Raw genomic sequence first — 16,959 nt, forward strand, 5'->3', positions numbered from 1 at the left:
AGCTTCTCCGATCCCTTGCTGCGTTCCCCTAATGAATTTGTAGGTGGCCACAAGATCACCTTTCAGCCGTCTCTTGTGGAGGCTGAAGAGGTCCAGGTCCCTCAGTCTCTCATAGGGTTTGTCCTGTAAGCCCCTAACCATATGAGTGGCCTTCCTCTGGACCCTCGTCTCATGGCTGAAAGAAATTAATTTCTAGGTGGTCATCACTAACTTCTATAACTGACTTGCACCAGAGGAAAAGTGAGTGACCCACATGGCCACAAGGAGTAACTATAGTAAGAGTACTATTTTATTTCATGTCCAATGTATTGTGATTCTACACAGCCAAACATAGTGGAGCCTTTGTTCTGATTGGGGCTTTTGTGTATTGCTGTAGTTTAAATATTAGATAGTGACAAACAATAATAATCATCCATAACAGATGTAAAACCTACTAGATTATAACACTGTTTCAAGTTCTGTGTGAGGTTTTCTGAATATGAACTCTTTGGGATGCTTATGGAGCAGTATACAAGGAAAGGCATGTAAAAGTTTTCCTTAGTTCTCATTAGTAGGTCAGAAATGCTACAATTTATATGTTCAGTACCATGAAAGAAGGAGGGCTAATTTTATTCTACACTACACGATATTCATGTGCTTTTATTCTCTGGACTGGTGATAAATAACATAATGAAATGCATGCTTTATGTTTGGATGACACCTAACCACAAAGCTGAAAGTGTTTCAGACTTCTTAAAAGTTCACTCTTGTATTAAAGAGAACAAGAACCTTCTATATGTTTGGGAAAGGCAGATACTGACATTTTTAATGTCTATTGCCAGCATCATGGTTACATGCAAGTAATATTCCTGGAGGCACGTGGTGCAAATCACACATTATTTGAATGGCTTCTTTAATATTGGCTTTTTATTGTACAAATGCTAAAGAAATTGGCTTATGAAAATAATTACTATCTCAAGGTGCAGGTTGCCTTTTTCTAGGATCCTGATTTAGCCAAGCACGTAAGTATATGCTTAGCTTTATTATGGACTTAAGTCCTAGAAACAGGAGTTAGAAGTAAGCACACACTTAAATATATGCTGAAGAGTTCTGCAGAATTGCTGTATAAAACTTTGAATGGCAGTTGGTCCTTTTACAGGCTATTGCTTCTTATTGTATCTAGATTCATAGGAATGGATGTGCAAGAAAGCTCTGAGTGGACCATTATGGTAGTCTACTGATCAGGACACTTTTTAGGAGCTACTAGTTAACTTGTAACCTGAAGAATGAGGGTTTATAACTTCATTATGAGAAAACTAAAATATCCTCTTTACTAGCTTCTTGTGAGATATTTTGTTAAATGCTTTACAAAAGCCCAATAAATTGTCACTCCACTTTCCTTTATCCACTTTTTGATGACATGGTTGAAGAATTCTAGGAGATTAGAGTGCTAAGCTTTTTCATGACAAAGCCTGTATGGCCCCATCCACAAGAGCATGGGCATTTGTTTCTCTGAGTACAAGAAGCAGCAACACATCTTGTGCCACTGATATGTGTCCCTAGGGAACACCTGTGGTATGTGCCCTCTGACACGCACCAGGTTCCTCCAGGTAGGGGAGTGGGGGCTGAGGCCAGCATTGGGCTGGCCCCAGAAGCCTCACTTGGGACGTGGGGGCCTTCTGGGCTGCAGCAGTGGAGATCCTGCCACTCAGAGCTTGGCTGACAGCCCTCTGGCCAGCCAGGCTCCAATGTTGGGTGGTGCGTTTCCCCCCACATGCAATTCTCTGCTTTTTTTTTCCCCGCTCTTTTTTTACCTATCCCAGGATACCCTGGGGTCAAACTCCCCTCCCCACCCCATTCCACCTGTGCTGCTACCTTGTAGCACAGAGAACAGTTGAATGTGCAGTGTGTGGTGCTGCAGTTGTGTCTGTGCTGCTAGATACTGCATGGCTGCACTCATCTGGACATAGCCTATTGGGTTTTTTCCCCTATTCTGTTATGTTGAAATAGGTGTCTCATAGTCCCATTTTTAATTTCAGTGGGATTTTTATTCTAACACACATTACAAGGAAACTATGACTAGACAGCATGTCAGTAAAAAAAAAAAAACAGTAGTAAAAGATGCAACATTATATTCAGGTCCTAATTTTCAGAATTTGGAGGCTAAATTGTACCTGCAAAATGCATATGTAAAAATGCAGACAAGGTTCTTTGGGTAGATGTGATATCTTTTATTAGACCAACTATATAGTTGGAAAAATTGTTCTTTGCAAGCTTTTGGGCACAAACACCTTTCTTCAGGCAAGGCAATAGGAAGAGTCTGCATAAATGCGTATGTATATCCCATATTTGTTATTAAAATTGGCCAGTGTGAATATATGCTGATGTATGATCTCCATTAAGAAAGACAATAAACAGATGCTTACGTGCAATATGTTAGTTGTTAAGAAACATTTCGAAGGTGATCAGAGCTTTCAGCTTCCCTTGGTGTCAATAGGAACTGAAGTTTCTCAGTTCCTTGCAGGGTTACCTTCTAAGCTCAGGCCTTACATGCTTGTTTTCCTAGGGGACATGTATGGTTTGCTTATGCTTGTCAGCCCCCTGAATTTTTCAAGTGTAACCCAATGTCCTGAGATGCATCACTTAAATGCAGAACTTGCAGATGCTTGCACAAAAAGAGTCTGGAAGCTCAGACTCTTTCATGACTTTCTTTAATTTTATTTAGCCTTGTTTCAGATTAAACCAAGGATCTTTTTATTTCCTGTATCAACAGGGCTATACAATATTAACAATATTAACAAAATTTCTTTAACACAAAATTCTGTACTGGGACATTTAAACAAATTAATTTTTCTCTTTTTTCTCCCCCTCTGGCCTGACTGTATCATTCTGCTCTGGATTAGATTATAATAGTTTGTTAACAATAAGAAACAACAAGGAAATGTGTACTACTGTATTTGCTCAACTCTAAAATGAGATTTTACCTTACAGTCACAATGGAGAATAAAGTCCCTTGTCTTATATTTGCCTACGAAGCAGAAGGGGGAACAGGTGGGTGTGGCTCTCACTCTGGCCCTGAGCCCAGGTCTGCGCCAGAGTCAGACCCTCCTGCTCCCGCTTCCACTTCCCTTCTTCAACTTCTATTTCCTACCCCCTCCCACTACAGTTCAGCTCTGGCTTGGGCTGGGGTCTCTCCTAGGCATGAAGCACATGGTGGGTGGGGGGATTTAAGACAACCCTTCAATGCTTAGATTCTACACCTAGAAAATTATAATGAATTTATAAATTTTCCAAATACATAATCTAATTATTTGGGGTCCCCTTCTATTCAGGGTTGCCTTATATTCAAGTAAATACAGGAATTATATAATATATTTTTAACAAATGTAAATTATGTTCCAAACTGTGTTTGATTTAATACTGTGAGTACTCCCAGTGAAGTTAGTGTAATCTCTTGTTCAAAATGAACACGATTTGCACTTTTATGCAATCCAGATACAAGACTCATGAAGCTGTGTCATGCAGCTTGCGGGACTACCCAGGGGGCAGAAATGTAGCAATGAGGGAGCAGTGCAGGATCCCACCATCATGACGGGGTAGTGGCAGCATTATTTGTGGTGGCAATTAATGCTGGCACCATTCTCCTGCTGCCAAATTTCCATACCAGTGGGGAGCTCTATGGGGTTGAATGATCATACCAGTGCATGGGATCATTATGAGGCCAGACCCAGCATGGCAGTCCTGGCTGGCACGCAGATTTGCACCCACAGACTGATCCTAAACTCTGACCCCATGCTGGAGCAAGCCAACAGACTGACCCTGTGCCATTAATTTAAAGGGAAGAGGAACAGGCCATTGGGAGACTCTTGAAAAGTCCAGTATTAGACCTTCAGGCCCTGGACCAATGGCCAGCAACATTTTCAGGCAATGGGCTGGAATGGCCTAGCTCAAATCTAAGGAAGACCAGCACTAGGACCCACCTGCTGCCATTATCACCACTTCTTTCCATCACCCAGCTACAGGGCAGGCATAGCCACCCACCACCAAACATAGCCAAAGCTCCCTAACTCCATGAGCCAGATTCAGTGGCTCCACAGACCAGATCTTATGGGCCATAAGTTTCCAACCCTTGCCTTAGATTTTAGGGACACTGAATGTAGCTACTTCTTTTTGACTATGAGGAGAAAGAGATATTAGGTTAAAATGAGATATCATTCTTTCTGCTGACCATATTGTGTTGCAGGGTCTTTTACCAACAGATCAAAGAATCATGTAAAGTACTATATAAATGATTGTTCGGACCATAGATGAACAAGCAGGAAGGACTTGGATTGTTCAAGAGTAAAGAGAGTGAGGAAACAATAAAAACTGTCTGTTTCTAGCAACAAATGTTAATACATTTTCCTTTTTTCATTACTGAGTGTAATTCATGTTATGCATATCACTTCCAGCCAACACCAACATTTCATTTTCAGTTCATAAGCATAGCATAAGGTAATCTGAATAAGAGTATGAATGAAGAATAAAAAACCTATAGAAACAGTAAAAAAAACAACCTCATTGTCACAGTACTTTTGTGACTGTAGCGAACCAGTACAGTAAAATTACTTTGTAAAAGCCATTCTTGAAATAAATTTTTCAAGAACATGTCAGTTTGGTTCACTTTGTGACTTTTTTATTTGTTTATCGGCTTGTCTCCCCATCCTTTAACTTTGCTCATACTCAGTATTTCTCTGCAAAGTCACATTTACATTCTCCACTGTTAAAATCACTTCATCTTCAACAAGCATCTTAAATTAAAAGGGCTTTGAGCAATCAAACTGCAGCACACTGTACACAAAACTAAAATAGTTCAGTGTTCAGAGACCATAACAAATTTTAATGTGCATTTTACAGAGTAAACAGAGGGCTGCACTGCCATCTGTAAGGGGTCAAACCAGTGGAAGTGAATGTATGTATTACAAAATCCACACAGTACTGAATTACAAATTAAAAAATAATGCTTCATCAAAAAAGGAAACAAAGATGGTTGTTGGTGGCATGACATATAGATAATATTAAAAACTGGCTTGCATGAAGACCATAGTATGTCTACTCTGAAGTCATATCACACATACTGTTAGCAATTTACAGAATTTAGTTAGTTTTGCATATACAGGAGTTGCAAAATTAGAGAAAACACACTGAAATATAGAACACACAAAAAGATGTATTTATATTAACCTCCACGCAGTCATCAGGAGTTGGCCTAAGTCAGCAACTGCCACCATTGAACAAGAAACAAACCAAGGAAAAAAGAAGAGGGAGGGGGGAAAAGGAGAGAAAGAAAAAAAATGCAACAAACAACAAACAAAAGAACAAAAACCTTAGTACAACTTCTTGCTTGCTTGTCCAGAAACCACATCCTTTAGTCCTGTTAGCTGCTTTTAAGGTTGAATTTTTTGGTTTGCCCTCCCTCCCCACAAACAAAAAAAATGGCTTTTTGTCAAAGTTTGTGGGAGTGTTTTGTTGTAGCTGACACTGAGTCAATTTGTTTTCTGGAGATTTGTTTTGGTTCTTTTGGCCTCTGTTTGCTTCCAGGCTGGAACAGTTCTTTCAAAGTTGGAAACCAAATGCCATACACAATTAATCGTGTAATACAGATGACTCACAGGCCAACCCCTGAGCAGTCAAGGATATAATGCTTCTACTTGCCGAAAGAAATGGAAACAAGATCTTGCCATTACAAAATGTCCTATTACATCACACCAGTTCTCTTCAAATAAAAGATCAGTGATACGTCAAAGAAAATAATATATATTCAAGAAAATGTGTGGTATCCTCTTCTTTTTTATATATTTTTGTATTTTATTTTGTTTTGTATTATTTGTACTTCCTGAAGAAGGTGCTCCTTGTGTAGAGATTTAGAGTACATTGGGTGCAGAGTGGTGGTTGGAGGTTAGGGTCAACTTTGCTGTCCGCTCCGTGGATTTTACAGGCGATTTGCTCTTTGCTTTAAGAAGAGAAAGCGATATTGGAAAAAGTCAGCACTTTTAGGTTAAAGCAAAGCACCCTTCACAAAGCCACAAACAAGAAGCAGGACAGAAAGTCCATGGCTTGTAGCTATCCTTGCACCTGCGGAAGAAGTTATAAGATATTCGCTCATCTTGCAGATTTCCAATGCTCCTTACAAGGCTGTTTAAACACATACATTTATATATTTAATTAGCTCGCCAGCTTGGCTCTGGTGCCCATGAATGTCTTGGCATGCACTGCAAACAACAACACATACAAAGTGTTTCAGTCCCAGGGAGGTTTGTTGGTTTGGTTTTGTTTTTTTCTGTATGTCTTTTAAAACAATGTAATCCAGTGACCATAAATCAAGAGGAACAAATCAAAACACCTTCCATCTCAAAGCATTCCTTACAAAGTAATTTCTATAGATAACCTGTAATGACAATATGGGCTATATCCTTTGGTGGCCTCAGAATACTTTCATGTAAAATAGAAACACTGCTATGGAACCTGAGAGAATGGCAATATACTGTCTGGGAAAACTAATGTATGCTGAAATGTCTATGTATATATATTAGAGTAATAATCTTTTCCAGTATGTTTTAATAATTTTTTTAAGAAATCTATGGTAATGGAGCCTATAAATCATAGCCTTTCAAACTGACATATGAGGTGTTAAGTGTATTATCAGAATAAAATATCTTAGAACTACACTGATAGTGAAATGATGGCAAGTCATCCTTGATGTTTGACATGATAAGTCTGAACATCTAATAGGCACTTTCTTATACTATAAACAAATGTTTTAAGAAACATGCAGATCAAAAAGTCTTATACTAGATTAGGAGAATGCTATAGATTGGACATAATTACATTTTATATTAAGGTTTTATTTATAAAGGTTTAATAAAGGCTTATAGATTGTGCATTATATAACAGACAGTAGTAGGATGTATGTTATAGATGATTACAGGCACCAGCAAGAAGAAAATGTTACTGATGCTTAAAGCAACCTATTGAGCTGCTATTGAGCTACATTCTAGTACTTGATTCGCTATTTCTGAAAACATCTAATCCTTTATACATGGAACCTTAATATACAGTGGGAGTCCAAATTTCACTGCAACAAAAAATATACATCTAATTTCACAACAATAGTATACATTATGAAAAAGAAAAGTCAGTTAATGATTGATGAGCTGGTAGCAATGTTAGTTCTCCCCTCAGTTTATGGGCATCTGTTAGTTAAATAGCCTCCTTTACCTGGAGATTATATATTTATATGAAGCAAGAAATATTTGGTTTCTTTTCTCAGATAATATTTCCCTATCAGAATGGAGACCAAATAAAATCCTATCTCCCATATACTGCCTCCTTTGTAAATAAAACATGTGCATAGAATTAATCGGATTCATTGACCCAACAGTAACTTGCATATACAGAAGTTGCTACTAACACTTAACACACAACCAACTACAATTAAAACTTGAGTTGAAAATCTAATTTCTTTATGCCCCTCTGAAAATCCCACCCCATAGACAGTATAACATAACATATCAGAATTCAAAAACTCATGACGCATGACAATGACCCAAGTCTACAAAAATGTATGAGTGAATTTCATGATCAGGAGTGCAGTGGAACTACTTGTTACAGAATGTTTTTATATCCCTACATGTGTATATGAATGGACCTAAACATTAACATAACCCAGTTTTTAATATCTACTCTAGCATCTTCAAGCAAACAGAATTTTCTGTATATTTTTTGTCGTAGGGGGGTATCTTTAAAATAATATATAAATTTGTGGTTTATACCTTCATGAGGTTTCCTCTTTTCTGAATTAGCTTAATGAGGATGTTTGTAATGTTAGACTAAGTTGTGTTTCTGTAAGTAGTTTCTGTATCTTTTTATTTTCTCTTAAGTATGTTTGTCAAAATCATATATGAATCTATCAAACAAAATCTTTAAATATATGATTTGTAATGGCTTTTGGAATCACATACTCTTTGCATGAAATACAAAGAACACATTTTTGACAAATGTTCAAAAATGCCATGTCAAGTTTTGGAAGAGGATCCTGTTTTGAACAACAAATTATAGTGTAACTGGATAATTGTAAAACTGTTGTATCTTGTGGAAGGGAAATACATTTCAAAACAAAGCTTACTTCCAGGTTTCACAGTTCCAGAAGACAAAACTGCAATACTTGTTAGCAAAGCAATCTTTCATTTTATACCATCTCTTCCATTGATCCCAGAATTAATGGTAATGGGCTGCATACTCAAGATAACATTCTTTTAACTCAACCATTGCAGAAATTAGTCTCCAAAACATAAACATAACTTTATTTTTTCCTATGGTGAGTTTGTTTTTGATTGTTCTGAAAGGATTATGTATTGGGTTACGTACAGCATGTGCAAGTTAAAGCATATTTGACAGCTTGGGAACAGGCTTAGTGCTAAACTATTTCAAGCTTCACAATTAAAAAAGGATGTTAAGGGTATCTGAAGTCACTCTGGATATAAAACATAATAAGCTATAGACCAGCATCAGAACTCCTAAACCAGGTCTCAAAGGCTGACAGGAACCCTTAATGAAGTTGTTTAGTTGTTCCAGTAGGTTATTCTTCCCTTGTGTGATGGTCATCCAGTATAAACAGACATCTTTCTAGTAATATCTTCTACCAAACAAAAACTGATTTCTAAGCTGCAATTGTGAGCATGAATGACCGCAAAGATTAGATGCATTCTTAACCTTTCAAAGATACCTTCTGAAATCCAGTTGGCATCTACATGTATTCAGTTTCCTCATTGGAGCATAGGATAACTTCCTTTACACTCACATTAGATCAAAGACTCTCCCTCCCGACATGACAACCTTTCTGTGTGTGAGGAAGAAAGCAAATACTTTAAACTGAAAATATTAAAACAGAGAAGAAGAAAAAATCTATAAAGGTAGGGGCGGGCAATTATTTCAGGTGGAGGGCTGCTTACCAAGTTTTGGCAAGCTGTCAAGGGCCGCATGAGTAGCCCCACCTCTTGACAGGTGCCCTGCCCCCTGGTCACCATCTTGTGACCAAAAGTCCCATCCCCTAACCTCTGACCTTTGCCACCAGACATCCCTCTCCTTGCCCCAGGAAGTGCTCCTTTCAGCAAAGGGTTTTGCCATCTCAGAACCAGAAAAATACCAAATTATATTCTAAAAAGTGATCATTTGCAACATTCATTAGTTTGATTTCAAAAAATATTTTTGTCCTGATTTACATGTGTTTGTGTAGTGTACACAGAGGTGACTGCACAATAGCTTAAAATTAAGTCTTATTTTTGAATACTGTGGGGGGTGGGTATAGGTTTGTGGGGGCTGTGGGTGTGTGGGTGGGTATGGGGGGAGGGTAACTGGGGTTTGTGTGAGAGGGGAGGGTGTAGGTGCATGTGTATAGAGGGGTGTGCATGTGGGACTCACCCTATGAACACACACACACACACACACACACACACACATACACACACATACTCTGCCCCATGCCTGCAGGCACACATGTACTCTGCCCCTGTGCCTGCTGACATGTGCGTGCACACACATACACAGCCCTGCCAACATGGTCCCATGCTCTGCGGTCCAGGGATGCAGCCAGGAGCCACAGCCACGTGGTGCTAGAGTAGGGTAGGGGCAGGAAAGCTGGAAACTGGCTGGGGTGAGTGGGGCTGGGCTGCTCAATGCTGCAAGCCTGCTGAGGGCTCCCTCTGGTTCTACTGCCCCTGACTCCAGCTTTGACAGGGAGCCAGAGCGAATAAATATTAATTTAATAAAATTTTTAGGGGCTCCATGGGCCAGATAGAATGGCTTGGTGGGCTGGATCTGGCCTGTGGGCTGGATCTTGCCTGCACCTGTGTTAAGGGCTGTATTATTTTAAACTCAGTGATATATGATATATGAATATGATATATTCATTCCTTTTAATTTCTTGTTTTTAGGAAACAGTGAAGTCTATACAACAAAAAATCAAACTGCAATTTCAATTTTAAATTCAAATCTAAATTGGGGTCCCCTACAGATTTGAGTTCTATCTAGAGGCTGAATTAAGTTGTATAAATCAGATCCAAGTTCAAATACCTCCAGCATCCAGAGTCTTATTCTCTGGGGTTTGGGATCCAGTGTATGTGTGTCTAGTGAGGACTTCAGTAACACAGATGGGACTGTGAGTATGGCAATGCTAACTGAGAACCATTAGTCTATACATCAGTTTCCAAAATCTACTCCTCATGTCCCTGTTATTTCTAACATTCATTTCTATTTAATGAAATTACAGCTAAAAGAGATTTTATTGCAGAGTAAGAGAGCTGTGAAGAGCTTGCATATGATTATGTTAGGGTGCAAGACAGCAGTCTGCAAGAAGTGTGGCTCTGTGTGGGGGGAGAAGGGGTACATGCAGAAGTTATTGCCACTATAGAAATGCTAAGTAATGTCCAAACTGAAGGTTGCCATGCTATGTCCTATGAACCACAAGTGACCACTTTGACTCCTTGTCCATCCAAAGTTTAAAGCCAACTGCCTAGCAGTGGCAGCAACATTTCTATTGAGGCAGCAGTGAGGGAGTCCATTGACTTCATGGCTGATTATAATTTGCTTGATTCCTTCTAAAATCTTCATTCTAGAAGAGTGAATAACCCTCTTTCCTTTTAAATGGTCTTTAATGGTTCCACTATTCCAGCTATCCTTACTTCTGCAATGCTTCTGTCTGTTAGCTGCTCCTAGTCAGGTAGCTCCCATTTCACAGCCCTGATGACTATTTTTTTTTTTTAGCTCTAGCTAAAAACATTAACTCAGGTGTGGAAATCACTTTCAATGAAGCATTGGAGGCACTATCCAGATGCTCAAGAAGGCTAGATGTTGTTTTATGAATCTGAAAAAGAGACATACATATAACTATAATGACTCAGAGACTAATGAAACAACATCTTTGGATTATTTTTGTCTAGTTTGCTGTGTTTTCATATATATGTTATAGCAAACTAATGGACATGCAAATAAAATTCTTGTTTTTTGCTGCAATCCTATATTGAATAAAATAGCTCTAGGATCCTACTTATTAGTGAAGCTTTTAGTGTCTTTTTACCTGGATAAAAATGTGTATTGTGTTATATATAACGATGCCATCTGCACCTCCCCCACCCCCCTTCTCAAAATCCTAGATTCACCCATGGAAATAATGTTCCAAAAACTATAATAAAAAGATAACAAATATCTCTGACATTTGTATTTAAAATAAACTCATGTTTATAGTTAACATTGTAATGCATTCTACTACAATGTAAGAGCATATATAAAGACTGCTAAATATTCTTTTATTGTGGAATTAAGTTTAATTTGATAAAGCTGAACTTCTAAAATGTTACTTCTCAGGAGACAGTGTTATTTGAAATGTATAAATACACAGTATTGTTGATGAAAATGATCAGTGTTCAGAGGCTAACTGGTACCTCCAGCTTCCATTTTGATATAGATTATAGAAAAATTGTATTTGGAAAGCAAGCTTTTTTATAAAAAATATAAATAAGTAAATAGAAATTTTTACTACTTGGTGATTCTTTTGCTTCTCTATTGCCTCTTAATGAATAAAATATGAATTATGTAAAAGTTGCGACTGTTGTAGTTCCATCTAGTTACAGGTACATTAATTTGAATTCTTATGAAATGCTTAATAAACTGAAGTATAAGGCAGTCTGCTGATAAAAGTGGTCACCTTTATCAAATTCAGTTTCGGTCACCCCCATACAAACAATCCCACATACTCCCAGTTTGCACCATGTTGAAGATGCACTAACTCTAATGACTGGACTTTTACAACTTTATGAGCAATAATAGTATCTTGTACCAGAAAGAGTTCCACTGAATTCAGAAGAACTTTTAGGGAATAAGATGCTACCAAACTTGAGTAAAATGTGGCCAGATATTTCAAGTGTTAGAAGTAGGCCAAGGAGATGTATGCAAACAGCAGTTAATCAGAAATCTTTTCATTTACCATGTAGTCTCAAAAATGTTATGTCTCTAAACTTTCCCAATGTTCATCTGTTTGTCTATCTATAATTATTTCTAGATCTGTGTACTGAATCTCTGTACTTTCTGAGTTCTATTCAGTTACAATCAGAATTGGATTAAATGAAGCCATTCTGCCACTTTCTTTTCAAACATGAAAAGTGCCTTTATATTTCCCTATTTATCAGCATTATTTTATGATTTTAAGTTTGCAATATCCAAAGCAAGCATCAAAGCAGACCCAGTGAAACCCACAAGAAGTCATAATTGTTCTTACTTTCCCTGCAAAATCAGCTCAGGATCACTTAATGCTTCTTTTGGGAGATTTGTGAATCATAAATTGAAGAAAAGGTCCTTTAATATTTGGGTCTACAATAAAGTTGACACCAGGTGATGCTCATTTAATTTCAAATCTGACTGCATATATTTCACAAAACCTGGAATGAATAAACCCCTCCCCTTCTCCGTACAAGTTGCTGCATTAGTTTATTCTTTAAATTGTAGAAAAATAAAGAAATCTCAAAATTCTCCAAATCTCTGAATCTAAAACATACCAGTGACTCATATCTGAACAATTTCCCTCAAGATAAAGTGATATTGAATTCAGTTTTCAGAGGGAATTTCTCCTATCTCACACTTTCAGATCCAATGACTCATATACATTCTAGAGATGTTATACAACAAAACAAAAATATTCCATCCCATTATGACCAAATTGATATGTTCAGGTCTGAGTGCAGGTCGCATCAGACATTTGAAGAATTCCCTTCCTTGGGGAATCTGATGTTCCTATCCATCTTCTGAACTCGGGGAAAGCCACTGTCAAACTAAGCCATGGAAAAGAGGAGAATCTTGAAACCCCATCTAAAGGTTTGTCATTTTCTAACCCTTATCATTTAGAAAGAAGGAATAAGCAAAGCAATAGTTAAATCAGCAGAAGACATTGAGGGTGAAAGCTCGACTGGACTACCTAATAGAAATCAAATACTGATAAATAAACAAATAAGAACATTTCTTAAATGTGCTGGTGGACAACCCAGAACTCAGGATGTTCAGGTCCAAACAACTGATGTGTACTCATTTATACCTCCCTTTTTCCTGAGTGCTAAGTATGAAACTCTCACTCTATCCCTTCTACTTCCTATTCTGAACAGATGAGTGAGTATAGTCATTTGTTGTTAATATAGAGCATAACAAATCAGTCCACTCAAACTCCAAGAGCAGCGAACAGCAAGGAAAGAAGTTTACCAAAGTTCTGTGCCTAGGTTATAATGTTTTCTAAAGCTGTCCCTGGGTCACGCACTATAATTTGCACTGTAATTTGCTCACAGCTGTGTGACAATTACAATCTAGACTAGAAGACTAGGAATAGCTACAAACATCTGTGAGTACAAGGACCTGGGGGATTACAAAGATAGGCAAAATAAAACAAAACAAGATTTAATTTACCAGATAATACTTTGCAAAACATGACCCAAAACAGGAAAGGAAAAATTGTGGCATGAGAAAGGGATGAGTGATTCTGAACAGAAAATAAGATGCCCATTTACAGTAGGCTAAGTCAGTAAATCAGGGCTTTGTTATACATTACTTCTAGATGACTCCAGGCATGCTTAACCCCTGGATTGTCCACACATTAACACCTGAAACTAATTTAAACACATTTTAGGCAGTTTAAAGTTACGCCATTCCAGCGCAGATTTATCTCTGATTTGCGTTCTCCAGCTCATTTAACATTAATGTGTGGCATCTCCCCACAGATGAGCTACCCAAGTTGCAGTCCTACAGCATCCTGGGATGCACATCCTCCACCCTCCTGTTCTGTGTACACAAGCTTTCCTCTCCCTGAATTCTACTGCCTGGGGGGTGGTTATGGCATTAAACCAACTCCCCTTCCTGCCCTTGGGGGTGTGACCTCCCCACCACCATGGGTGCAACCCCATACAAAGAGCTTGCAGACTGCATGCTAGGTAGCCAGGTTGCAGGACACAGACAGGTCTAGAAGTGAGGTCTAACTCACCATTAACTCTCCCAGCCTCATGTTCCTATCTCCAACCAACCATTTCTCACATACAACCTAGAACAGGGATAGGAACCTTTCACTAGCCCTGTAGTCGAAACTCACAGCTATAGCTCCTAGTCAGCACCCCTCTCACCACCCCTCTAGTGGCAAGTCACAGCTGTGCAGGTAGGGGGACAGAGAAGGTTTACAGCCTTAAGGTGTGACTTTTCCAAATTCATGCTACCACTAATGTGATCAATATTTGAGCAGCTTCAAGTGCAACATGTAGGTTAGTGCAGGCTTTATATATGGAAGGCATACCAAGAGTTAATGGATCCCTATTTAGGCACTTGCTTTTCAATAAGTTCAGCTTTGGTAACATTATGGAACTTCAGAGTAGAGCAGAAAAGCTGACAAAGTATATGAAGGAACTGTAACCTGGGGAATATTTTCTCTTTTGCCTTACCCCGTATATGCAGCCCATAACTAAGAGCTCCATCCACCTCAAGTTGTGTTCTTGTCTTTCAATCCTTTCAAGTTAAACTCTTTTTTTCTCCTTCATTACTTCCCCTGACTAGCTCAGTAGTCACCTGTCTTGCCTTCTAAATACACACTTTCCCCTCTTTCCATTCAGACTGGCATTGCTAAAACTATCTGTGCATGACTGTGTCATCTGATGGCCCTAGATTTAGAATAACCTTCAAAGCAAAGTAGAAGAAGCCTCAGTCACTTGGGATAGTCATTCCAAATTAGACAAAATGGCAATGAGTGTGACGTTGGGAAGATCACATATTTCTAGAGATGTGGGCTGGATAACATAGCAGATCTAATCCATCTATTTTTTCTTTAAGTTGCTAGGTCAATTCAGTGTAGAACCCAGGTCCTTTATGCCCCCCCCCCCCGCCCTGCCCCCTCAAAAAGATCCAGCTTCCCCTCTTCCATTAAAAATATATTTTTTCATTATATGTTATTAAGAAATGCTTTATGATACTTTGCTGTTCATCTGGTAAGAAAAACTTGGCATGTAGTGAATTAATGATACTACATTTATCCCATGGTAAGCATCATTACTAGGAGTGGAAGTACTGTTTATGAGAAGCTTATCTATACTTCTTGTTTTTACTTTTAAAATAATTTCAGATGTTCATCAAGTAGATATTTTCCCAGGAAAAGTCATTTCTATTTGAGAATCTCAAAGCAAGTCTCAAAATGTCAATTAAGACATTGCAATCCTGTGAGGCTGGTAAATTGCATTCATTATCCATTTAGCAGACTGATAAAATGAGGCAGAAAGATTTCTGGGCTAAGCAGTACTTGCAATACTAGAGTCCAAGTCTAGACTTTCAGCCTTGCTGCATAGATGTTCTTCCTCTAGGCCCTTACAGTTCTTCAAAGCTTAGAAAAAATACCCCAAACAAACAAACAAACAAAAACTGGCTGAATTCATTCAAATTTTTGGGCAGGAATCTAGATATTTTTGATGTATCTGAGTCAGTTAATGTTCTTTTAGTCTCCTCATAGACTTTCATAGCTATTTAATTAGTGTAATGTCACAGTCTTCGTTGTTTTAATCTGGTAACTTTCTTGATCCATTTAATCACCTTTGTAAGACTGTAGTATGGGTTATCTGTGGTTTTTGGTCAAGGCTCTCCACGTAAGTACTTCAGCTGTATGTGACTGTTATTCTGCTTGCCTCCCTACTTCAGGGCCTACAGTCTGCAATATTGCTAAATATCCGTTACTTCTGTGAGTAATGTCACTGACTTCCATTGCTTGCTTATGAGAGCAAGCACTTCTCAGTAATAGGGTTGCTAACTGGATTCTTTGCCTGCTGGCTCCTGAAATACTAGTGCAAGCTACTGAGGCTAGGGTCAAGAACAGGCCAAGATTTATGTACATTAGAGTAAGCAGAACAAAAGGGGAGGCAATAGACTGTGGCTAAAGCAGCTGAGATCCTAACTCTATAAATTGGTAGGGAATGGTTGGTATTATGGTTTGTGACTCCTGTTATTGTTCATTGTTTGCTGAACACCTACTTCTTTACTGTTCCACCAGAAACTCTGAGTAGAAAATGTCTCCAACACTGTATGATGTATGATGGGCAAAGGAGCAATTAAGGCATTCCTTCTTTTGTTTTATACATACTCAGCATTTCCATTGCAACTGACTTCTTTCATTGTTGGCAGCTGTGTTCTGAACAGCTTCTGAAACTTCATTTTAACCAAACATGGTTCCCATGTAAAATGTTCATTACTATTTTATCCATAGAATTATAAAGCCAAAAAAAAGACTGCACGTTGTTGATAGTTTTGAGACATTAAAATTATCCACAAAGATGTGAGTTAGATTTCAAATCAAAACTTAATTGTATCCATCATCCCCTTTCCCCACGATGTTACTTACCATCCACCCTCCATCCCAAAAACATCCTAAGCACAATGGTCCCCAAATCTCTCTCAAAAGCTTTCAGTAGTTTTCTATAAAACAGAAAAATGCCCCCCAGCCCCCAAAAAATTGCTCATACATAACAGGCATCGAAGATGAAGTATCTTTCATAGAAAAACCTATCTGTGCTAGGTAGGCAAACAGACAACTTATCTTGTGTATTCCTACTGGTAAAGCCTATCCTGATTTTTCTCTCCTTCATGTAAATCAGAATTAAAGGAAACAAATTAGGTTGGTTGTTTCATTCTATGCAACCATCTGTATGTACCTATTACCTACTCTTTCCTTAGTCTTGGATTGTAAGCTTTGGCCCATGTATTTCTTCTGTATTTGGATACTTCCTCACAGAATGATAACTAAGGGTTCATAGGGACAGTGGTACTACAAATAAATAAGATAAAGTAATACTAAAATGCATGGATGTAAAAATGGTGCAAAGGGAAAATCAGGTATAATTTCATCTTCCTCCTACTCCAAACATTTTTTTTTCCAAATCTTTC

The 16,959-nt window shown here is 38.2% G+C and overlaps 1 protein-coding gene across 2 annotated transcripts in view; it reads right to left on the reverse strand.

Moving 5' to 3' along the window:
* Window positions 1-2,673: 2,673 nt before the first annotated feature.
* VSTM2A (V-set and transmembrane domain containing 2A) overlaps window positions 2,674-16,959 on the reverse strand; it is a 34,078-nt gene continuing 19,792 nt past the window's right edge. The window contains exon 5 of one of the 2 annotated variants that reach the window (XM_019540867.1): window positions 2,674-5,971. In XM_019540867.1, the coding sequence (XP_019396412.1) occupies window positions 5,883-5,971 (89 nt within the window). In that variant the 3' untranslated portion in view covers window positions 2,674-5,882. Of the gene's footprint in view, window positions 6,094-16,959 lie in introns of both variants that reach the window. The other variant, XM_019540876.1, reaches the window with a different exon arrangement.

This window comes from Crocodylus porosus, unplaced genomic scaffold, assembly GCF_001723895.1.
Source record: "Crocodylus porosus isolate Cpor-Errol unplaced genomic scaffold, CroPor_comp1, whole genome shotgun sequence".
In the NCBI taxonomy this organism is placed as follows: domain Eukaryota; kingdom Metazoa; phylum Chordata; order Crocodylia; family Crocodylidae; genus Crocodylus; species Crocodylus porosus.